The sequence below is a fragment of the Eucyclogobius newberryi genome, unplaced genomic scaffold, assembly GCF_026437365.1.
Source record: "Eucyclogobius newberryi isolate DKJ021-1_F unplaced genomic scaffold, fEucNew1.0.hap1 SCAF_10, whole genome shotgun sequence".
NCBI classification, from domain to species: Eukaryota; Metazoa; Chordata; class Actinopteri; order Gobiiformes; family Gobiidae; genus Eucyclogobius; species Eucyclogobius newberryi.
The window spans coordinates 10,823,450-10,848,819 of NW_027315724.1; the positions used below are offsets into that span (position 1 = coordinate 10,823,450).

The 25,370-nt window shown below is 40.7% G+C and overlaps 1 protein-coding gene across 1 annotated transcript in view; it reads left to right on the plus strand.

Annotated features, from left to right (window-relative positions):
- Nucleotides 1-23,223, plus strand: part of foxo1a (forkhead box O1 a) — a 60,764-nt gene extending 37,541 nt beyond the window's left edge. The window contains exons 2-3 of the mRNA XM_072460562.1: nt 17,525-17,716; nt 19,001-23,223. Coding sequence (XP_072316663.1) covers nt 17,525-17,716; nt 19,001-20,152 — 1,344 coding nt within the window. The 3' untranslated portion in view covers nt 20,153-23,223. The remainder of the gene's footprint in view (nt 1-17,524; nt 17,717-19,000) is intronic.
- Nucleotides 23,224-25,370: the final 2,147 nt, after the last annotated feature.

A 25,370-nucleotide genomic window follows, 5' to 3' on the forward strand; every position in this document is an offset into this window, starting at 1 on the left:
AGCTCCCACGCAGACTGCTGAGCCAGTGCTAAGCTAATTGCATGTTCGGGCCCAAACCACAGTTCCAAACTCGGCACAAAGCACAATCCCCTCTCCAGACATGAGCTAGCTGGAGCTTTAAGCCCATTTTCTTCACTGCAGTGGTCAACAAATAGCATAGCCTACTACAACGCCTATAGGTCAGACGTTACGCAGAAAATGGCTAGCTGTGTAATTGCAAAGGAGCTAATTTTCCTCTAGCCAATTAGCTTAATGGTAGATTCCAATTTGGTTGGTTGAATCTCTGACTAGCATGATAAGCAAATATCAGAAGTAAAAATCAATGTCTAATTTAAAACTTTTTTGAAGATTTAATGTGATTTAGCATAAACCTTTTTTATTTTTTTATTTTTTTTAAATACCTAAACCTATGCCTCTATCTATGGAAATCTATTAGCGCTTTGATTTTCAACATGTGCCTTGATGTATTGTTTGCCTTGGAAAAATTTACAATTTTAGTGGACATAGATGTGAATAATTTACAATTTTGAATTGTCCTGACCTCCTTCTGTACCTTCACATTTGGTCCATATTTTGACCACATTTTTTACTAAAAGGTCTGTTTTTGTAGGTAGTATGTTGTGGTCTTTTTAGCCAAAAAGTTTTAGTACGTCAAATTGTATTATTATTTTCTTAGATTTTTCATAAAATACTAAATACTATCATGTTTAAATCTACAATACATTTTAGAAAAGGCATTTCATAAAAGGACCATCAGTGAAAAGTTAAGTTGTGGCTAGTAAGCTGAGCTTACTAGCCAGTAAGCTCAGCTTACTAGCCACAACAGCAAATGAGAAAATAAATTATGGGAGCTGTGTTCGCATTGCCGGCAGTAAGTCAGACCTGTTCCCAGTGCATGTTGGACTCCGCCAGGGCTGCCCTTTGTCACCGGTTCTGTTCATAATTTTTATGGACAGAATTTCTAGGCGCAGTCAGGGGTCGGAGGGTGTCCGGTTTGGGGACCACAGGATCTCATCTCTGCTGTTTGCAGACGATGTTGTCCTGATGGCTCCATCAAACCCGGACCTGCAACATGCACTGGGACGGTTTGCAGCTGAGTGTGAAGCGGCTGGGATGAGAATCAGCACCTCCAAATCCGAGGCCATGGTTCTCGACCGGAAAAAGGTGGCTTGCCCTCTCCAGGTGGGTGGGGTGTCCTTGCCCCAAGTGGAGGAGTTCAAGTATCTCGGGGTCTTGTTCACGAGTGAGGGAAGGATGGAGCGTGAGATCGACAGGCGGATCGGTGCAGCGGCTGCAGTGATGCAGTCGCTGCATCGGACCGTTGTGGTAAAGGGGGAGCTGAGCCGAAAGGCAAAGCTCTCTATTTACCGGTCGGTCTACGTTCCTACCCTCACCTATGGTCATGAGCTTTGGGTAGTGACCGAAAGAACAAGATCGCGGATACAAGCGGTCGAAATGAGTTTCCTCCGCCGTGTGGCTGGGCGCTCCCTTAGAGATAAGGTGAGGAGCTCGGCCACACGGGGGGAGCTCGGAGTAGAGCCGCTGCTCCTCCACGTCGAGAGGAGCCAGCTGAGGTGGCTCGGGCATCTGTTTCGGATGCCTCCTGGGCGCCTCCCTCGGGAGGTGTTTCAGGCATGTCCCACCGGGAAGAGGCCCCGGGGAAGACCCAGGACACGCTGGAGAGACTATGTCTCTCGGCTGGCCTGGGAACGCCTCGGGATCCCCCCGGAGGAGTTAGAGGAAGTGTCTGGGGAGAAGGAAGTCTGGGAGTCCCTGCTCAGACTGCTGCCCCCGCGACCCGGCCCCGGATAAAGCGGCAGAAGATGGATGGATGGATGGAATTATGGTTGAGCCCTGTTACACCAAGTGAAACAACAAATGGTTCAAATCTGTACAAGTTAGCATCATTTAGTCAGTGGAAAAAGTACAGAAAAAACACTTTCACTTTCAGGTGTCTCTCTACATGCGAACCTTGTTGCCGTTGAATTGGTCTGTAGTGGGCGAGGTGCGAGCGAAGCTTAGCGCGAAGTTAACCTGAAAATGGTGGTTTCGCTTGTGGCTTGTGCACGAGTCAAATCGCCTAGCATGCATGTAGGTGTGCATGGGCTAATGGGATTTTTCTCTTTGTTTGAGCATTCATCAGTTTAACTTATGAAACAGTTGGCGAAATTCTCAGGTCACTTTGACATGCAGTTTCAAGTGTCAGCAGCTAGTTAGCATAAGCAGAGCAGAAGTGGAAAAAGCAAAAGGCTTACTGTTTACAGAGTACAGGCCAAAGCAGAGAAAATAGGCTAGGTTAGCTTAATCTTTTTTTTTGTTAACTTGTCACTTTTTTTTCTTCTTTCTCTATAGGTTTTTTTCATAAGGCCGTGGCTGCGGAGCCGCGGCACTGCAGTTTCACTAACTGCGGCACTGCCATATAGCCTCATGGCTAACCTTAACCTTAACCCTAACCCTAACCCTAACCCTGACCCTGACCCTGACCTTGACCTTAACCCTAACCTTAACCCGGCGCGGTCTAAAAAGGCGCGGTCAAATAGCGCAGCAGTTTCAGGTGCCGCGGCACAAAATAACATGGCAGTTTCTGCCACGCGCCGCGGCTCTGTAGACACTCCCTTTTCATAAAACCGACTGGCTAGAGCCACTAGATCCAGTTTCCATAAAAATGCGGAGCTCCTCTTCCTGAATTAGCAGAGTTTCACAAAAATAAATCAATAATTAATTAATTCAAAGCAGAGAGCAAGTTACAGATAGATAATCACAGGCAGCATGTTAAGATCTTTATGTACCAGGTAAATACTTCACCTGGTCACGTCATAATACAGTACATACGATAAATGTAATCAATAATGTTAAAACTGAATCTGTTTACAAAAATACTCCACTTTGCATTCTATCAGCAAGTTTATCTGCTTTATATTTAAGTTAATGTATGTTGACCTTTGGCTTTGAGACAAAAACACGTACTTTGATAAACACGTAGGTTTCCGCCGGTGACATATCCACATTGTACATAAAAGTCTTAACACGCTGCCAGTGATTATCCATCAGTAGCTTGCTCTCTGCTGTCACATAGTTTTTTTAAATTTATTTTATACAAGACTCAGCTAATTCTCACAGAAAACAAATGGAATGTGAAGTGAAGATCTGTATTTTTATGGCAACGGATGATGATCATACCTGGATTATCTAATTGGCTTGTGGGCATAGGCCCAGGGGCCTTCACTACTGACAAGGGCCCTCCGATGCAGACTAAAATTACACCTAACCTAACTTTTGGCATTTGCGGACTGAGCTCATACGCAGCCCTTCAGAGGGTGCTATAGAAACACTATAAAGAGGCCAAAGTGACCCTCTACTGCCTCTTCCTCTGCAGAGATGCACCACTGTGGGCCGAACGGTCAATGAGAGAGTGGAGTATGCATAATCAGCTGGCTGTTTTTGTGCTTCAAATCATCAACATTTTCCATAATTTACACTGCACTGGTGAAAATAGTGCTTAAAGTGCATAAAACAGACGGTGCTTAAGATAAAGGTGACATTACCACGGCACACCCCTCACACAGCATACCCCACACACAGCACCTTTTCCCACCACAACAACAGATCAAAAAATCTAACAACATATGCGCAAGGGCCAAAGTAAGAACACAAAAATTGCAGCTAAAAACAGAACATTATCGTTAAATTTATGTTTTCACAGCGTATTCAGCAAACAGAACGAAGGTGGTGTGATAGCGCACACCAACAGCCTTTTAAACTTTTAAACTAACACGCTACAGTCTCCCTCTCCCGCTGTATTCATCATTCCATCAGCTGTAATGTCCCTGGTGCTTTTCCTTGTGATCATGAAGCTCCTCTTTAAAAAAAACGTGATTGCTATGGCTGTTGACACAATGACAAACTTGTGAGAGCGCACAAGATTGTGTTTGCATCCCATAGTCAGCTGCAGCCGGACTCGGAAAATACAGCTGGAATGTGAATGAAGGCTCTCAGCGCTCCCACAGCGCGGTCACACTTCGATTTTTAGCACAAATGTCCTGCTCGAGTTGCCTAACTTTACCCACTTCTCGGCGCTTCGACTCATCGGTGCATCTCTGCATTACACACTAATTAGAAGAGTGAACGCTGGACTTAATCTCTGAAATAAACTCTGAAATAAACTTAAACTAGAGTTAAAACTCAACAGTGATTTGAAGCTCTACAAAAACTAAACCAGTGAGACATAACATTATTATAATTAACACAAAACATTTATTATTTTATGTATTTGCACTCAATTACAACAAGTACTGCTGCCAAATCTGTACTTGAGTAAAAGTTAACAAAAAAAACAAGAACTCAGTTTTTATATGGTTTCAGTATAATGTTAGATGAGTCTTATATAACACTTGATTAAATAAACAGCAGAATTAAGGTGTTTTAAATAGCAATCTGCATATTCTTTAGGCTCTGGCCAGTCGGAGCAGGCGATGCATCGGTGTCATGATTTTCCAGGTTTAGTGCGGAGAAAGAAGTGAGACAGCTGCATGAAGCTATGTGAAGTCCAACACTTTCTTCCATATTGGAAAAAAAACGCAGTGCCAGGAGTCTATGTGTGTCAGTTGTTATAAAGCAGGGATTCTGTGAAACTATGGGCTAAAAAAGGGTCACAGAGATTCTAAGTGCAGTGCAGTGTTTTTATCTTATGTGATATTGATCTAAACAGATGAACAGATAATAGTTAACCTATAATCTTGTACATAAATCACTATTTATTATAACCCGGCCAACTATTTTTTTTTAAACAGACGTAAACTTACTAAATTAAAGGAAATTTCACCTGTTTTCTTAAAGAATGTCCGCAAGCCCTACGGAACGGAACTACTTTTGTCTAATCAAAAAGGACTACTTCTGATCAGAAATTGTATTCTGCCATTTCCTGACTAAGTATCTGCTATTTTTATGTACAACCCAGATTACCACCAAATCACCTTATTTTCTTGTTCCATTATTACCAAGTCAGTTGTTACACAGGAAACCAAGGAGAGAAAGGAAATTACATGAGACAAATTAGAGTGAGAAACCAGGCTGAGTCTGTAGAAAGCCACTAAAAGGGTCATTCGGCAAAGTGGGTGAAGTGCCTTGCCCAAAGGCTCATTGGCGCTGTCCCATATCTTTCCCTCTAGGGTTTTCAAAAGTACCAAAACTCTTGATTCTAATCAATAAGAAAACTAGTATCGAAATACTTGTTTGAATAGATTTCAATAGAGAAAAAAAAAATCAATTTAAAGGTGCCATAACATGCTTTTTTTTCACGTTTCGTAGTCTATCCTAAGTGTATAATTGATAATAATAAGGGTTGTGCAACACCCTTAACATAATAGAAATATCACCCAGACCTTGGACCCCCTCACCAACCCGGAAATGCAAACGGCTTGGTTTGATATTCGCCCCCACCCTTGCTCAGAGCGATCTGGCTCCCCCGCCCAACCCGTGACATAGTCTCAGAGCGCGTGTGTGCCCCGCCCACCCGTGACGTAGCCCCACAGCTGTCAGCTCCGCGCTGCGCCGCTCCGCGCGACTGAGTGAGAAACGATAGAACTTCAGATCAACACTACTTTGAGACTAAATAAATCTGGTGTTTATTCTACAGCGTGCGCAGAATATATATATATATATATATATATATATATATATATATATATATATATATGGTTAGTAAGTCTTATGTCCATCGCGCTCTTATTTCCTGGTTTTTCGGTATCGGATAGAACTTCTCTCCATTTAGCAGCGCAGCGCGGGGAAGGGGGCGGCAGGCGAGAGGGGAGGGGGGATGATGACGCGTGCTTGCCCTTATGACGCGGTCTTGCCCCACCGCCCGTCAGTTTGGAGATTCGAGGAAAGGAGATAGTCTGTAATATAGCTAAAGACTGCGGGAATCAATCAAAAAAACACTTTGGGTACATATATGAAGCACAAATAGCAATGTAAGAAGGTTAAAAGCTCTGAAAAGTCGATTTTGCATGTTATGGGACCTTTAACAGGTAAAAATTTGACCTTTTCTCTTATGAGAATTAGTATGACATTTTTTTATCTATTTTTTTAAACAACATATTTTATTAGTAATGAGTCATTCTCATAAGTCCAATATTTTCCTTGATTAGTCTTTGTTTTGTCGCTGTCCAGTTTTTTTCTTACTGAAATTTTTGTGTTAAAATGTTAAATATTGCAATATTATATATATTGCAGCACTTAATGCACTATTGTTTTATAATGTGCTGCTTAGGGTCTATAATATTTGTACTAATTCATTAAATAATATTTAAGTCAAGCATCGATACTAAAAAAATGACTATTGTGTAAAACTTTGACCTAAAAAGACAACTGTTTTTTTATTTTCATCGTACATTCAATCAAGTATATTCCTTTGTATCAAAATCAAGTTTCCTTCTAATCTCAAGCCATTTTTGCACTTTGCAACGCAACGTCTCTTTCGTTTAAGTGCGCTATGGCTTGATATTCCAAGGAAACATTTTGGTGTCGGAATGGCGAGATGAAGTGTAGGACGGAGGTGAAGGAAGGAGGTGAGACGAGGTAACGCCACTGCCAGGAAAGATGCATCAGGAGAGGAAACACTGAGGCCTTTCAGACGTCCAGCCAGGGAAGGCATTTGAGCGGGTACATGACGTTCCTCCCTCTGCCCCCGTGTCCCGTCCGTCACACACAAGCCGCATTCACTCAGCACGTTTTAAGTGTTTGCCATTAATACGGACGGGCCAGGTGGTAGAAGTGGTGATGTAAGGTAGGACTGCAATATGAAGTGCTAACTAATGTAAGAATCCTGTGTATTTCAGAACATGTTTGTAGAGGTCTAGACTTCAGGGCTGGCGGCTTCAATAATACAGCATACCTTGTAGTTTGCAGAGGATGCTATTTATGTAATTGTCTTCCCAAAATCCAATTTCGATTTAATGGTGATAAATCTTTCAGTCCTGTCAATCACGTGTACAATAAGCCAAATTCCCAAAATTCAGTTCATTGGCATTGTGAATACGACCTATTCTATTAACAATGGCTGCGAGTTATGAAGGTTGTTTCAGCCTATTATTAGGTAATGATGTACAATGTAATGTATAATGCATTAAGTTAACTAAACTAAGCTTGCTGAGTCTGGGACAGTTGTATGGACTTGATTTGTATGGAAAAAATAGAGGGGAGCTTTGTCGGCTACTGGCATTACAGGTTGTCTAAAGAAATAGTGTGGTTCAGTTTTTTGGTTTTTGTTCCTTCTTAAGGTATAACTCAGCAAAGTTAACCTTTGTGTCCAAGGCAAATGGAAACGCATTGAAAGAACACCTTATTTCATCTGCAATGTTATTTCCCTCTGTCCCGTCCCTAATACTTTGCCCAAAGTGCTCTTGGGCACTTTGCCTGTGTGATCGGTGGTGGTTGGAGAAGCCATATCACAGAAAACAGCAGCAACATTTCTGTCAGTTAGCCCCAGGGCAACTGTGGCCCCAAAGATGAACAATGCAAAACCTTTATAAATCCGAACATAATCATGATATTGGCCTTGTTTGGGTGCTAAGATTAGTTGGAGAGGCCCTGTACAGTCTCACCTCCCTCAGTGCACCAACATTGAGGTCACTACGTCTATGCATTGCTTCCATCTCGTAAACTTAGCCAGGGATTAGCTTCTGGGGCTAAAGCTGAAGCGGACTTGGTGGGGGGGGGGGGTTTTGAACGGGGTGAGAGAGGATTTCTTGGCTGACGACGACACATTCCATGGCTGTTTCCCTCCCGCCTCACTACCGCCGGGCTTCCTGTGCAGCAGGAAGTTAGCTCTGCTTCCTGTCGCTGGCCCCTTTCATGTGGTCACTTCCTCATGTTTTGCCAGCGCTGCCGTGTCGTGTTGACTCAGGGAGCCGAGGGGTCCCAAGTGTCAAAACACCTACGGAATGAGACCGGGCATAATATTGCTCTATTTGGAAATGAGGTCGAAGGACTATTGAATTGTTATTGTAGGTCACTAGCTTGAGTTAAATGTGCTCAGGATATTGAAACGTGAGCATGGTGTTCTCCACATATCGTTGCTAACAATCAGAAGAACCTAAGGAACATGCTAGTTTTGTTGTAAATGGAATTTAAAGCTTGGGAACCTGATTTTCAAACCTCCTTGGATGACATTGGTAAAGACAGTTTGTGGTTGTACGCTTTCCTATTTACAGTGTTCACCTGATCATATTCAGCAGTCAGCTTTCGTTATAGCTGCTCCCACAGCCTGGAACACTTTCCATACTGAACTGAAACAAAACAAGTTCTGGTTCAATTATTTTTTATTTAGTGCAAATGTGAAAATGTTTTATGACATGTCGGATATTTCACTCTTAAAGGATATTTAATATATATCAAAGTTTTTTTGTTTTTTTTACCTGGTTAAATAAAGATGAATAAATAAATGAACTAGTTCCATCGTTAATATTCACATATATAGATTTTTTGCAACATCTTTGCTGCTTATGACTCTTACTTCCAGGTTTAAGATGAAAAAAAAAATAGAAATTAGATGCAGACAGTGTACAGCAGGCATTTTTTTTCAAAAAGTGTAGCTTTTACAGTGTAATCTTTGGGAAAACCAACAAAAACAACAGGACTACGTGGTGAATGAGGGGTCAGGGACTAAGGTGGACAATTGGACGCAACCAATGTCTGTCTGCACTGTAGCGCTCCTTGCTAATGCCAAACAACTGCCACAGCAAATATCTCAGTGGAGTTCATGCAGTATCACAGTATTCATGTAGCTAATGCGCACTACGGTTTTTGAGAACCTATTGTTTCTTTTATGAATAATCTGATATTCTCGTAGGTTAAAAAAAAAAAAAACTTCTACGTGTGTGCCCATACATTTCCTACGACAGAGGAAGGCTTGTTGTCATGTTTTTATCCGAGCTGAGATAGACCGCAGAAGCCGGGTAATCAGTCCTGGCGTGTGAGAGTTGCTTTGGTAACCTTGCAGTGGAATGTTGATTGTGATGGCTGCCTGGCTGGGAATCCTGCCTCCACTGTTTCCTAAGAGATACGAGCGAGTTGGCCGCGATTACGACTGAACTTTGCACACCGTGATTATCTGGAATGTGAAGATTCCTGCGCATCGGGCCGCCGGAGATAAACGCGTGTGTTGCAGAGTGGGTCCATTGAAAAACTCTTCATTTTATAAGCAGAAGAATGTCATAAAGTTCACAGAGGACCACGCAGCCTTGCATTTCCGAGTGTGTTTTGGCTGTGCTAACGTCGTCTCCGATAAAATGTACTATCTATCAGCGCTTGTCTCTCTGATAAACTCATTTGAATGCTGGTCGTCTTTGTCACTCACCAGCTTTTTTATTCTGGCTCAAATCACAAAGAAAACGTATGTAAACCTTTTAGCTTACGTCACAATAGGAAGATAGTATTGAAACTTTTTTACGCCGCCAACACAATCACCCTAAATCTTGTTAATCCCGGTAATTATTTTTCTAAATGTAGCCTACAGTGTTGTTTAAAACCATGTGCAGAGTATAACATGTGTCTGTTATGAGCCGTAGACGTTACTTATTCAAACCAAAACCATTCAAATTTTATTGTATTAACAAAATAACCAAACCTTCCTCTCAATTGCGCAGAAAAGGTACTTACTTAATTAAGCTATGTTTAAACATTTGTTAAAAAGTTAAACATATATTGCGTTCCCACTTGACCAGTTTAGTCTGGACTAAACTGATCCGGCTCAGTTGGCGGCCATCTTTAGACCGGATGATCAATTGACATTGCGTTCCCACTCGAGACTGGGGCCGATTCGGCAATTACAATTGTTTTCGTTTTCGGGGCACGCACATGGATCTATGGTCAGCACATAGACAGAATCGAGACGAAAGTTAGCGGAACGGAAGTTACAGAGTCCAATATGGCGGCCCTTGTGGCGGCCCAAATCACTTGCGGTCAGAGACGAGCCGTCTTCACCATTTTGCGACACCTGGTAGGTGAGGGAGGTACATTTTCTCTCTCGCAGCAAAAAATCTGAAAAAAAATGTGTTGGCCTGGCGATCAAGGACATGGCTTGTGGTATAGGAGATCATGGGTACGAATCCCGCATGGAGCTAATTTTATTCATTCCTTCATTTTCTACCGCTTTATCCCGTTCGGGGTCGCGGGTGACTGGAGCCTATCCCAGTGACTTAGGCGGGGTACATTTGGATACTTTGACATTAAACTTTTTAAATGTATAGATTGCTCAATCTCACAGGTGAGCAAACATTTACATTTTTCCCCCGTCTCCAAACTCCTACAAAAACTTAGGGTTAGGGGTTAGGGGTTAGGGTTAACCAAGACCCAAGAGGGAAAATTATTACCTGAGCTGTAACAGCGGGACCGGTCCGGTCGCCGCCAGGTTGGATTTGTCCTGATTCCGTCTATGAGCTAGTGCTGACCATGGATCTATTGCGCGCCTTTGTCTGCCGCTGCCGGTCCGTATGCTCTCTGCATCCTGGTTCATGTAACGAAATAAAATCGGGTCGCAAACGAGTCATATGCCTGCTCAGCCTCTGTACTACGGTTTGGAGATTACTGGGCAGGGGAAGAATGTAACACTCAATTGCCGGTCTCGCTCCTGGCTTTTCCCACTCGCTCCAGAGCGAAACCGGGGCCGCTCTTGCTTCTCGGCCGGGGGAAGTGGCACGGCTCCAATCTGGCTCTAAAACAATTTCACTAGTGGGAACAAGTTGGAGCAAACAGATCCGGGGCGGCCCCGGACTAAAATGCAAGTGGAAACGCAGCTATAGACGCTGTTTCATAAAATATAATCGTGACTTTTTGATTATAGTACAATAATATAGACCTATGTGTGGCATGATTAAATCACGAAATAGAATTTAAAGGAATCAGATTTTCATAAATATATTGCTATCTACAAGCCTTCCAGTGGCATTATTCAACCATTAATTGGTTAAAAATATAAATTTACACTAGAAATAATCTTTTAAATGGTCGACTAATCAAACAAACTAGAATTATGAAAATAATAGTTTGTTTCAGCCCCAATATTTTTGTCATAATTACACTATTTTAAACCAGGCTTTTCTTCATTTCTGTACAAATCTATGGTACTTTAACTGTGTTGACACTCCAAAAATGTCTATACTTTCATGGCTCCTTCCTTAAACATAGTCTTTGGGTGTGCGTGTCGTCTGCAGCCCCACTATTACTGGCTGTAGTGAAACATTATAATCATAACCATATTAATTTGTGCTGAGGTCATAGGCTGGCACGCCGTCACACACTGCGGGACAGGACTGGAGCCTTTTCCATCGGGCCCTTGAGAATGAGTCTTCAGATCGACAGCCAGCTCCAACCAGCCCTTCTAGATCAACTCTTAACAAACCCGCTCATCATCACATGTCTGACACAGTGACGGTCACATAAGCCAAGCAGCACTGGCAAAATACTCCAAATCTAGCTTTAAACTTGAGTGTGTGGCCTTGTTTTGTATCGCTAGCTAAAGGTGCCAACTGAACTTAGTAGTTGCAATTGTATTAGTTGGAGTTGTTGTTTTGGGGATGAGGAAAAGAGTAGTACTACAAATGCCTGCAAGGATGAAATTGGAATTTTTCTTTGTGTTAAATGGCGCTGATTAATAGTTTGAATTGTTTGTGTTATGTTTATGCTATTTCATTCATAACATTTGAGTTTGTAAAATGTAATATTGAAATATAAAATAAAATCAACCGCAAAAATACGTTTTTAGTAGCTTGCTGCTGTATTAGTATTCCCAGTGGTTAAAAATAGTACTAATATACAAAGACACTAGTTTAAGAACAAAGTATAGCATATATAAAAACATAGTAGTGTTGTAGTAGCAGCTGTAGTAACAGTAGTGGCAGCCGTTGTATATTGTTCAGTGTTCTCGCTGGGCTGAGGTTGAAGGGGCGCTTGCACGGTTTGTCGCGGCGCAAGCAAAAAGTACCATGGAGCTAAGATCACCGTTTTCTTTACTGCGCTGATAAATTCAGATTAACCTTGTCCTCACAGTGCAGTACAAACCTGAGCCGTGCTTGGCCTGATGAAGTTCAAGTCTATTCTACAGTAAAACTATTCAGGAAAGGCCAAACTTTGTCCTGTTTACTTATGTGTATATATATATTTGTTGATAGTAGAAAAAGCTTCAGTTGTAGTCATCTGGACTCAGTTTGAAAAAATAGACGTTACTCTTTCTACTTCAGGAAGCAACTCTTTCTACTTCAGGAAGGCTCCTCCCAATGGGCGGGTCTTACCACAGAACAGTATCAATATCGGAGTTCTCGATCTAAATTCTTTTATTGACAATGACTCTTGGATGAGAGTCGAAACGTCTATTTTTTCAAACTGAGTCCAGATGACTACAACTGAAGCTTTTTCTACTATGGAACACGCCTGGACGAATGAGGGATTACACCGACATATTTGTTGATACTTCAAAAGGAGTAGCTAGTTTCTATTCTAGTTTTAGAAATGATTCATTTGTTTTTTTAATTTGTGACAAAAACATGTGTAATACTAGCTGCATGTACATGTAGCTTATTTTTCGTGGTAGTACAAATATGTAAATAGTATTTTCATATTTGGGACCTCTATGCAGTGTCCATGTATGCGCCTTGTCATTAGACTGCTATAGGCCTGGAGCAGGACATCCCGGCAGCGTGCTCACATTGCACTCATTCCTGCCACAGCTCAGGCTGAAATTACTAGCTCCTCCGCAGTCATGAGTCTTCCTCCCATGACCAGACTTTTGTCACCATCAGCCCCATGCACTTCACCGGGGGGAGGGAGTAATGGGTGAGCAGTGGGCCATCCCATCGCTCGGATCATGCACACTCAAGCCACGCCATTGGCTGCCGGGGTGAGCTCATTTGATTGGAGCGTAATTGCATTGATTTGTGAAAGGGTTGAGAGAAGCTTCATGTGGTCCGAGCCTAAGGTCTTCCACGTGTATATGCTGCAGACTGGGTTGGGAACGGGCCGATGGTACGGTCATTTGTCTAAATAATTGACAGTTAAAGCGTTCACATGGTTGCTCGCACTCATCATACACTGCAAATATAAGTAGGTTATTTGAAGGAAACATATTCTGCATTATTTTGTATTGTTGTTGGCCTTTAAACAAGCTATTGAGTACTTCTGCTTTGGCATTTAATGTTTAGTAAATCTATCACTCAGACGTTTTGTCATCTGGATTCAATGATTTTATCAAAGCAACACAGAATGAGCCAAAACCTTGGAAAAAAAAAGAAAGTGTCCTTTAAACAGAAAAGCCTTAAAAATGACAATGAAGGCAGGTAAATAACTCAGGTGAATACTTCTTCTAAATATCATCCAAAAATGGGAACATCTCTTAACAGAAAATCAGACAGGGAACAAACTCAGAAAGGGAGTATTGCACAATCAGGGCTGAAAATGTAATTGGACAGAGGATAAATAAAAGGGCAAAAGGCTGTGACAGATTTGGTGTTTCCCGGGACACACGGACACACACACAGAGACACACAGAGACAGACAGAGACAGACAGAGACAGACAGAGACAGACAGAGACAGACAGAGACAGACAGAGACAGACAGAGACAGACAGAGACAGACAGAGACAGACAGAGACAGACAGAGACAGACAGAGACAGACAGACAGACAGACACACACACAGACACACACACAGACACACACACAGACACACACACAGACACACACACAGACACACACACAGACACACACACAGACACACACACACACACACACAGACACACACACACAACTTGATCCTTGGCTAATGTTCTATGTATGGACTTGGCAACAAAAGTAATTGAAATTTGTGGTCTACAGCCCCAGTTTAGTCATTTAATCTTAATATTTTTTTTTATCAGTCGACTAATTATTTTGGAGGGACTAAAGGATTTATTTTTATTCACAACAGCACAAAATGAGTAGGCTTATAATGAGTTATCTAGAGATTTTAGCTGATAAATTCACTGTCATAACTATTTGTCTATGTAGTATTTTCTGTGATATTTGTGGTCTTGTCAGTGCACTTTGGGTACAGATACCAAACCATAGAGATACTCTATAGAGAGCTTTTACCAGCGTCATGCCACTTTAATTTAACCAACACTACTTACACTACTTCTGCTACTATGTCAGCCTCAGACCCTAACTAAGTCACCCAGTCATTTTTTTTGCTTTGGTATTGACATTTTTGTGTCATGACTCCCCATAGCTATTAGATTCAGATAAAAAAAAAAGAGCCCAAAAAAAGCTGCAATCTATCGCCCTCTGCTGGTCTCTCCTTCTTCATGGTGCCATTAAGTTACGTTATTTTGCCTAAACACTAGCATAATCTTTGACTAATCTTTGCTAACAGCCCTTGCTATGTTGGTGGTATTTTGAATATTAATTTTGACCCGCACCATCAAAAACCATATGCCACAAGCATGTAAGCTAGCTTTTCTCTGCTTTTACAGTCTAAAAAAGTAATTGATTAAAAATATCGAGGAGCGTACGTAATGATGCCGTGCGCCTTGTTTCTTGCATGTGAGGGGCAGACATTCAGGCTGGTGGAAGCGCGCCGCTGAATTATGGCTCTGGGTTCGAAGTAGACTGAACCAGATGTGGACAAGTGGTGACTCACTGCAGGGGCGCACGTGATGACGTTAGCATGCCGGCCGTGCACGCTAACACATGCTAATGCACGCTAACTGCTAGTGCGTGTGGGGACTTTTGAGTGCTTCCCTTAAAACAAGCGGCTCAGTAATGTCTGGGCAAGGCTCATTAAGATAATAGCTCTGATCAAATTTTTTTTCAATGGAAATATTGACAGTCACATAACTTTTGAGATGATTCCTTACTTCCTCTGACTTTAACTATAACATGGTATTTCACTCCATGTTTACGTAGCTGTTAGACTGCAACAAAAACACCTTTTGTACAAAGTTGGCATGCCAATATTGTTAAAATGACTGCTACTAGTGCTACTGCTGCAACAATTACCACTTCCAGTATTATGAATTATTTTCTATGCAGCTACATACATTTTTTGTTCACATTATTTGTTCCTTCAAGTTTCTCTCAGTGTCAGTTAGACAACTAGGCCTATTGTAAGTAAGCCAATAGTGTGAGTCGTTCTCTTATATGCCTGCATTATTATGTGACCATTGTTCCTGTTCATGGGTTTCAGCTTCCTGTGTAACATTTTGAGGACTTTTTCCCATTCATAGATATAATCTTTGGTTTGAAATTGTTTCCTTATTCCTCCTCATTCTGAAACTGGATAGACTCTTCTGGGAGTGATGTGATGACAGCTGCGCACACAGCCTGATACAAACACTCTATCCCATTAATTTTTTAAGTTTGTCGACAGCGCAGACAAATGTTTGTTTCATTTGGCAAGAGTCAATATCTAACTTGCTTCTCTATTTTCTAAAATTCACTTATTTATGTAGGATTTGCTTGTGCTTGAAATAAGAGTAAATTGTTATACTATGACTGTGGCCGGCTTTGTTTTCGGTGTATTAATATGAGCCAAAATGTTAATTTAAATCATGTTTATTACATTGGTTGTTAACTTGTATGCTTATTTTGTAATAATCCACAAAAACAATACTAGACGTGGTGATGGCTCTGGTGTTACTCACATGTGGTCGGATTTTCAGTTTGCGAATGTTGGAGGCTAACGCTAACTCTCCCATTGGAAAAGCATTAGTATGTGCATTGTGCATTCATGTATGGAACAGCACCCGCCTTTAGAATGCAGGTGTTCTTTTGGAAGGGAGGGACTGTGCATGGGATTTGAGATATGGATAGCCTACTGATAGTCATACATGAATAAATCTGTTTGCAGTAGTCAGGGGTTCAATCCCCAGTGCATAGGCATAGTGACCTTGTGTCCTTGGGCAAGACGCTTTATCTCTGTATACCTGGTGTGATTGTTGCTTTGACAATGGCTTCAGCTGCAAGAACCATAAACCCCTGAGCTGAAACATGGACATATATACATGCATCATGTCAAGTAGCCATTATTCCTTTCTTATTAATTTACTTTCTTATTTCAATGACTCCAATAAATCTTTCTTCTTCCCTTGTCGGCTAAGTGGACAGTTGTGTGTTGAGGTTGAGAGAAACATCGTGACAGACCTGACGCCTCACTTTCCCCATGCAATTTGCCCATGCGCCACGTTTGCCTAATAGTCGAGCTCTCTTGTTTGCTCACTTTTGATAATGCTCCACTAGCTTCCGGCGCAGAAATTAGTTTTTCCACTGAGGGTGTCACCAAGCAACACCCTAGTACTGTATTAATGTGTCAGTGAAGAGCAAATATTAGTAGGTCTTTCAGCGCTGGTTTAGACAAAACATGGAGTCAAGTGGAATGTGGTGTTATAATGGGCCCCAGTGTGCAGGAAGTCCAAGCCCACATGTACATTGTATGTGCAGACAAGACCTACTCTGTACTACTGTATTTGTGTGGAGCAGAATTACTGTGAGCAAAAAACAATGAATAATTTTAAAAGTTGTAGCGGGAGAAAACTTTGAATATAGACTAAGAATATCAGGTTTAGTGAAAATGTAGCGATGGTTGATATAGACAAAAATATAAAGATATTCAGATGATATTTTAACAATGTAGTAAAATATGCCTGCAAAAGTCATCTTGGTTGAGGTATTGTGAATAGAGTGGACTGTAAAATAATTTGCCAAAGTGCAGAAATATCATTTTATATCCATGTTTGGAAGATTACATTTGATGTTTCTCTCTTTTTTAAGTAATTTTAATCATTTTACTTAGAGACCAAACAATCTGCCAAAAAATTGCAATATTATCAAGTTTCGATATATCTCCTGCCTCTAATATTTGTTGTCTTTTTTGTCTAACAGATGAAAATGCAAGATTTAGAAATCATATCAATATAAAAATGTCAACACAGTGGAACAAATTACTGTTCTTGTTTATCTTATATTCTCTTACCTTACCTTATCTTATGTTAAAAGTATTCAGCGCTCACTGAGTTAAGTGACCTATCGTTGTTTCTAGTCTAATCCCAGCAGCTGGAGCTGGATGAATAAAACCATGGTTTCTAACACACATAGGCTAAATTTAGTCTTGTGATAGGTACAGGGGGTTCAAGACACTTAGTTTGAACTCAGATGGTTCTGCTGCAGTGGAGCCGGGGCAGGGCACAGGAAGGGCTGTGCACTGACAAAAACCTGGTTCAACCTACAAAAACAAATGTATTGGTCCAACTAACAATTTCACTTTTTTCAATTGGGTGAAGATTAAGAAAGAAAGTGTTTTTGATTAATATTATATTGTCCCATAAAAAATCAACATTCATAGAAAGTGTTTAAGAACAGCATGAATTGCCGCCAAGAAGGAGGGGGAGTGAGTGTATTTATATGAATGGGTTGAGAGGCTTTTAAGGGCAAACTGGAGAGAAACTTGCTCTTTCATAATGACACTAAACATGTTTTTCTCCTCTGTTTGTCTCGTGTAGAACTCCATCCGGCACAACCTGTCCCTGCACAGCCGCTTCATGCGTGTGCAGAACGAGGGCACGGGGAAGAGCTCCTGGTGGATGTTAAACCCAGAGGGAGGCAAGAGCGGCAAGTCCCCCCGCCGCAGGGCCGCTTCCATGGACAACAACAGCAAGTTCAGCAAAAGCAGGGGCCGGGCTGCCAAGAAAAAGGTACACCACAGAACAATATGGTTTCAATGCTCTGAATTCAGAATAATAATACTGATGTTTAGATTTACTGAGATTAACTCTTTCACTACTAATTTATTCAGCATGAAAGAAGAAAACATATTTTGAACAAATATATTTGTACAATATTCCAGCCCACAATCAAAACTGATCAAATAAAATAAAAAATATTTCAAATCCACCAAGCCAAGGTGTTTGCGTCTTCGGTTCTTTGGTTGTACAACTTGATCATGAATATAAATAAGTCGAGCCAAGCATTGTCAATATGTGTCAAAGATCTTTTTTAGATTTAAAAAAAAACAAAACAAAAAATGTGTGAAGCCGTTTTAGTTCAGCCTGAATATGAAAACAAAAGGTTCTAAACTGGGCTAATGGATGGACCCAGTTTTTCTTTTCTTTTTAACACTACTGTACACGTAAGCCGTTATAATGACCATTCATGCAATTAAAACTGTATTTAGACAAGCTTTCATCAATTTTGAACTTTGTGACCTGCTTTTGGAACCAGCCTCATTGTGTAGCATCCAGTCAGTGACAACAATTACTATAATGACACTTTCTCTACTCACACGTCGGACAAGGACCCACACGTGTTTAACATCTCACATACTGTTTTTACAATTCAAATGTTCATTATCAAATGTTCAAATTATTTAATTGAAGCCATTAGGATAAATTGATCTTAAGTATTACCACAAATGCCCATGTTTGTTCAACAGGATGTGTACTGAACAGAAACTGGCTGCAAAACAGTTTTTAAACCTGTATGAAAAGTGAACAATTAATAAAATACATAGTTTTACTTAATTTGTTGCAATCACTGTGAATCTCGGTTGTCTGCCCGATGAAGACACAATACAAAACATCATTTTTAAAATACTATCTATAAGATTGTGATAGAATGAATAATCATAGTCGTATTTTAATCATTTGAATTGTTAACTGGACTAAATAGACTCTGAAACACAGAAAAAAACATTGAAAGAAATAAAATTTCAAAAAAAAATGTTTTTAATGTTTTGGTTTTTCTCATGTAAATATTCGCTTTCTAGAAGCCATATTTAAAAAAAAGTCTATGTACGTTTGTCAACTAAAGTCAACTCAATGAAAAATTGCTGGCTAGTTAACTTCTAAAATCATTGTTAGTTATAGCCTTGAATAAATATAATTTCGAAAAAAAATAAAAGAATAATGACATTGAACTACTATCAGTAAACGGTATCTTTACAGTGCATGTATAAATTGAGTGTATTTGTGTGTCCACAGCTGTCCTCCATGCAGGGAGGTCCAGACGGGGGCGCGGACAGTCCAGGCTCGTACTCCAAGTGGCCCGGGAGCCCCAACTCCCACAGCAACGATGACTTCGATGCCTGGAACAGCTTCAGACCCAGAGCCAGCTCCAACGCCAGCACGCTGAGCGGCCGCCTGTCCCCCTTTGTGACCGAGGACGACCTGGGTGAAGCCGACGCTCACATGGGCTACCCTGGACCCCCTGCCGCGAAGATGACGGCCACGCTCCCCAGCCTGTCGGAAATGACTGGCTCTTTGGGACACAGCACCGAGAACGTCATGGAGAACCTTTTGGACAACCTCAACCTGCTCTCGCCCAATAACTCCCAGGTCGGCGGCGGGGCAACAACTCCATGCTCCTCGCAGTCGTCGCCTTCTCCCATGATGCAACAAAGCCCCGGTTATCCTGCGTACAGTTCGCCGAGCATGGTGTCCCAATCACAGCAGGACTACCGCAAGTGTGGTTACGGCCAGGCGGCGATGGGTAGTTTACCGCCCATGCCGTTGCAGAGCGTTCCTGAGACGAAGTCCGCTTTCGGAGGCGGTATGGGACAGTACGGTTGCACTGCGGGGTTACTGAAGGAACTCCTCACCTCGGACACGGACCCGCACGGGGATCTCATGCCTTCGGTGGACAGTGTGGTGTCCCAATCCATGCTGCCGCCTTACAGCAGCGCCCAGCACAAGATCATGAGGGGGAACGGACACCCTTGCCTACCACACGCTCACCCGCACAATATGCACAGCCAGCCGCCCGCCCATACTCCGCCTTCAATGAATGGACGCATGCTCATGTCTCTCAACCAAAATCGCTTGCCATTGGTCAAAACCCACCTGCACATGCCGTACGGCCTCCATCACGGCGGAGGGGGCTTTCCTGGGAGCTTCTGCCCCCTGAACACCAACGGATACGGAAGGCCCGGACCCCCGCCACCCTTGCACTCTGAGAAACTGCCCAGCGATTTGGACGACATGTCTATTGAGAGGTTTGAGTTTGACATGGAGACGGTGCTCCATGACACTTTGATGGACGGAGATTCTCTGGACTTTAACTTTGAACCGGTGGTGGGTCAGCAAGGGTTCCCCCATGGAGTGAAGACCACCACGCACAGCTGGGTGTCAGGGTGAAAACTGACGCGGACTTTTTTGGGGGGAAATTCTCTGGATCTCATTAACATTTCGCAATCCACCACCGTAAAGACTTTTAATGGCCCCAGAACTGTTAAATTTGAATTATATTTTGGGTTAACTCTAAACTAAGTGCCAAACACTTTGCCTTAAAAGAAAGCCAAATTTAACTTCACGGGTTGAATGACTATTTTTCTTAAAACTACAGCAATTGTAGTTGTAAAGCCTTGTTTCCACCAATTTCACCATGGTTGATAGCAACTAAAGGCATATATCATAATGTAACGTTTTTGGCTTGTTTCTACTATTTAAACAGTTTTTGCCCTTAGTTGAAATCATATTTTTGGTATCCAGGCCAAGATTCCTTTTAATTCATCGTTATTTCCACACAGTAGTAATACAACCCTACCAACAAATACCCCTTATTAGAGCTCCAAAATCCCAAATTACCATTCAAGGTACTTTGTTACTAATTATAAGTATGATAGTTGATAGATTTGTAATCTTACAAAAAGCTCGTCCTCTAGCCACGTCTTTGTTTTTGATTGACAATCCATATCGAACTGACCCATTTTGGAATTCTTGGTGGAAACATTGCTTGAAACCAGAACCAGCTACATCTCATCAGCATCAAGCACAATCCACAAGTGCACAAAGGTCATGCTGTTTACTCTGTACAGTCGAGCCAACTGCCACTACACGGGTTATGGAGGTGATCGTATGCAGTAGGTTGTCAGCGCGTGGAGGAGTGGTATCGAGTCAAGTGGCAGTCCTCATGGGATGACCAGATGATGTCACATAACTTTTGTCATCTTGTAAATGTATATAGAATGTTGTCGGATTAATCATTTATTGGTGTATTTTACATAATTGTATATAATGTTTACAAAGCAGAAGCAAAAATCAAGGCAGCAGAATTGAAAACTGGACGCATTTATTTCAAAGCCTTTTTTTAAATGGATATTTAGAATCTCCTGAGGCTCAGACATTTTGTATATATTTCAGAATGTATATTCAAATAATGTAGTGGATGTTTATAGATTGATTTATATATTTGAGACCTAAATTATTTGTGTAGATTTATGCTGGTGCATAACCTGCTCACAGAAAGTTTTTTTTTTTTATTTGTCTCAACCTGTAAACCTTAAAAACCACAGGGGCCTATTTATTGTGCCTAACAAAGCAGATATCAGGCTTGAAGGCTTTTTATTGTAAATATCCATGGTCCAGAAAATCCTCAAATGTTTTGAAGTAACAGCGGATTGATTTTCTCTCTGCTTGACACTTTTCTTCAGAACTGAAGACAAGCCCATGTAAAGTTGACAGTTGGAGGCACTGTGAATGTTCAGATCAGGGTGGGCCTGCTGAACCCTCATAGAAACACTGTGAGCCTGTTTCTTTACACGTCTCCTCTCTGGAAAACCTAGTGTGACTGTTTCTTCTACAGTTCCTTCTACAAGCCCAAAAGCACCTGCGCTTGGCTCAGCTTTAAGCTTCTCACAAGACTTCGCCCCTCCTACCTCTATATGTTTTGGAGACATTCGATGAACATGTGACTTTATAGCACCAATGTGTTTATAATGCCTCTTCTTCATTGTTTTCTATGTTGTTCTTGAAAAACGCCACTAAGTGTTAAGAATTGCATCACGCTTGTAAATACGCATTCCTGACTTGCCTTTTCTAACTGCTGTACTAACTGCCAGCCTGTATGTGACTCACTATGCACAGGCACACATCGTGTCAAGTAAAGATGGCTTCTCATGAAGATAACTGGCAAAACAACTTATTGAAACTTAATTTGGAAAACGGGTTCATTTGTTGACACATTTTATGCAGTATGAGTATAATGGTACAATACATAATTAACTCCCTTTACAACTAAAAGCATTAACATCATTACATATCTAATCATTATTATAAAAGTCTTGATAAAAAGTCAGGCCAAGAAAAGCATGATTTTACCAGTCGTATCACATGTGCCACCACAGACATTGTCTGACTCCATCGCCACCACAGACATTGTTGATTAATTTCTCACTGTGGCCCTCAGAGGCAGCTGTTTTTGTGAATTTTGGCCTTACAAAAATAAATTGATTTGATTTGATGTGAAATGTCGTTATAATCCTTGTTTATCTCCACGTGTTCCTGGAGACATGGTTAACAACTTTTCTTTTTAATGTAATCTACGTTTTCTTTTCTACCATTATACTCTTACTCTTTAGCATGACAATGATGTGAAAAAAGTAGAATATATAAAACATTTCAAGCAGCTCTACTGAGAAGCCATGTTGAAGCCGCTGTCTGCCGTTGGTGCCGCGAGTACACATTCTGGTGTAGCCAAATCAGCCTTTTTTAAGTCATATATATATCTATAGCCTTTTATCATCCATATGTTCAGATTGTATATAGCCTAAATAGCTGTGCCGGTCACTCAAGTTCGAATAAACTATAATGAATCCATGTAGTCAGTGTAACAGGGTTCACTCTAAATTATAGCTCCATATTTTCAATGATTAAATCTATGCATTGTATATCATCATTTTGTGTTGCAGATGTTTCTTTTTTCAGAGATGTTTTATTGTAATATAGCGCTGTGAGATTCTATGGTCTTGTTATTGTTTTTTGTCAAAACTCTGCGTTCCAGATAGTTCTATTGGGAAAATGAAGTTTATCTAGAGACTAAATAGATGATGCAGTGATTGATATGCGAAGCTTTTTGTAAACTGACGATGTTGTAGTTCTTGTATTTAGCCACCGTTTTTAGAAACAGCTTCAAAAAGCAATTTGTAAAGATATATATAATACATTTTTAACACAATAGAGATATATTTAATCAGTCAAAGAAATCTTGGACCAAGTTTTATAATTTTTCAGAGTAGAAAGTTTTTGCTTACATTTTATAACAAAGTGCTCCTTCAACTTCCCATTTGAAAATTAAATTCTGTTACATTAACCTATACCGTATACAAAAGTAATTGGAACTGTGTTCTGTGATTTGCAATCAAAAGAATATGTAACTTGTTCTATATTAATGTATTAAGACTTAAATAAATGTACTTCTGTGTATAAAATATGAGTTTCTTTGAATCACACTAGAATTTAAGACCAATATAACTCCATATGTTAAACTTGAACATTTTTCTTAGGTATTGGTCTCAACTGGCTTTATGGATCTAAAGAGCGTGTGCCTCAGATAACTTTCAACAATTGTGATTAAATAATTACTTTAAAAAAAGTATAAATTCATCCCAGTTTTGTTCCATAAAAGACCCAGTAATTATTAACTGGACAAATATGAGCAATATAACAGTTAAAGGGCAACAATGACCCTCACCCAATCTCAGTATTAAAGTATTAAGCCACAATTGATTTAAAATGACTTAATAGAAACAGAGGGCAATACTACAAAGCTGGCTAAACTTATCCTGGATAGACCAACCCAGACATGAGCGTCTCTGGATAAGCCTTACCACAAAACGGGTTCTGAATGAAGCTGTGTGCATTTACAGGACAGGGGGCGGGGTCAGCACCAGCCGACCAATTAGAACATGGCGATGGGAAGACCTGTCTATTGTCTGTGCCAAACAGCACGAATGAGCAAATAATATTCATATAATATTTAACTATTTTACATTCAATTTTACAGAGCGATCTAGTGCTCCATCTTTGCAGTACTACCAGGGTTGACCCCAAACTGACTTCTTATACCATTTAGTACAAGCCTCAGGTCTGTTGAACTTCCTGTTCGACATAAAACAAAATAACATAAAAGGCATTCATAAAATAAGGGGGTTGAATGACTTAAGTCCCTAACTCAAACAAACATGCATGAAAAACGAACCCTAGTATATACATTTATGAAGAGGAGAAACCATTTTAACAAGCTAAAAAGTTCAAACAAGTTTGAATATTAAGTCTTTTTTTGAAAGCTGTGATCTCAAATGAACAGTGAATCATTGGGCGGGCCATGATGCTGTGAAGGATCGTGATCGTTGGAAGAAATGACAGAACTACTTACAGAGCTTGGTTTCACTCATTTTCAACAGGAGAGACTTTTGCAATTAGTTGACCAAATCCAATTAAATCCAACAAATGTATTGTTTTTTTACGACCTATTATTTACAAATGAAAAGTGCACAGAGATGGAGAGATGCACACCACTCGCACTGTGTCCCTGAAAGCTTCCCGCTCTCAAGTTCTGGCGTCTCACTGGTTCTGTAATAATTCTTCCTGGCTTTTCCTTAGAGCCACATTCCGCACCACACTCCCCCCACCACTGAACCCAGTCACCCCAGACAGCAAACTGCAGCGCTTGGCCCCCATGTCTTTGACTTTGACTTGGAAGTTAACGGATAACCTTTAGCTACACAACCCACTGGGAACTTGTCTCATAAAATAGTTAAATAAGTTGCACACTGGAGTTGTTGCTACAGCTCGGGATGTTTAAACCAAAATAATTTGTTTTTCTCCATGTTTAGGGATGTACAGAGCTATAATTAATACGGTATACTGAAGCCAATCTTCTTCCAGGAAAATCTTCCCCACAGAAAGCTTTGCCAGGAGTTGTAATGTTATTTGGAGCAGAAGTTCAAAGTTTGTACCCAATGTTCAGGCAATTTATGGTAGTGTTTATTGCTCCCAAATCAATGCCAGAGTAGATGTAAATGTATTTTAAAGTCAAGGTCTGTAGTTTAACTTAAGACAAAATGTTGGTGACTCAGTCCACTTGGATAACTTTCTATAGTCTATAGTTTCTTTAAGTCCAAACTAACAGTTGCTATCAATTGAAGCCTTAGCAAGAAAACTTACCTTCTCATAATTTAGTTGATATTTATAGCTGAATACACTGCCATGGTTTAGTTCAACAATAAAATCATATTGTAACGGCAAGCTAGCAGTTACTCACGTTGAAAATATAAAACAAAAACCTTGCCTGATACTAGCTATACCCTTTAATGTGCCTAAGGGTGACAATGTTATACCTCTAGCTAGCAAATGCGCATGATAATGGACTGGTCTCCTTTAAATAGATAGAAAATACAAATAAAGAATGGAATATTTAGCAAGGTAAACCATGGTCTAAAGTTAGTTGTAAAAGCTTGGCTCAAAGAAAAAATTAAAGCAATGCCATCACTATTGGTTCATGCCAAATGTACGTCACAATTCAAGAATATACAGTAATTAAATTGTGGCTGGTTGGAGACATAACATTTCTACA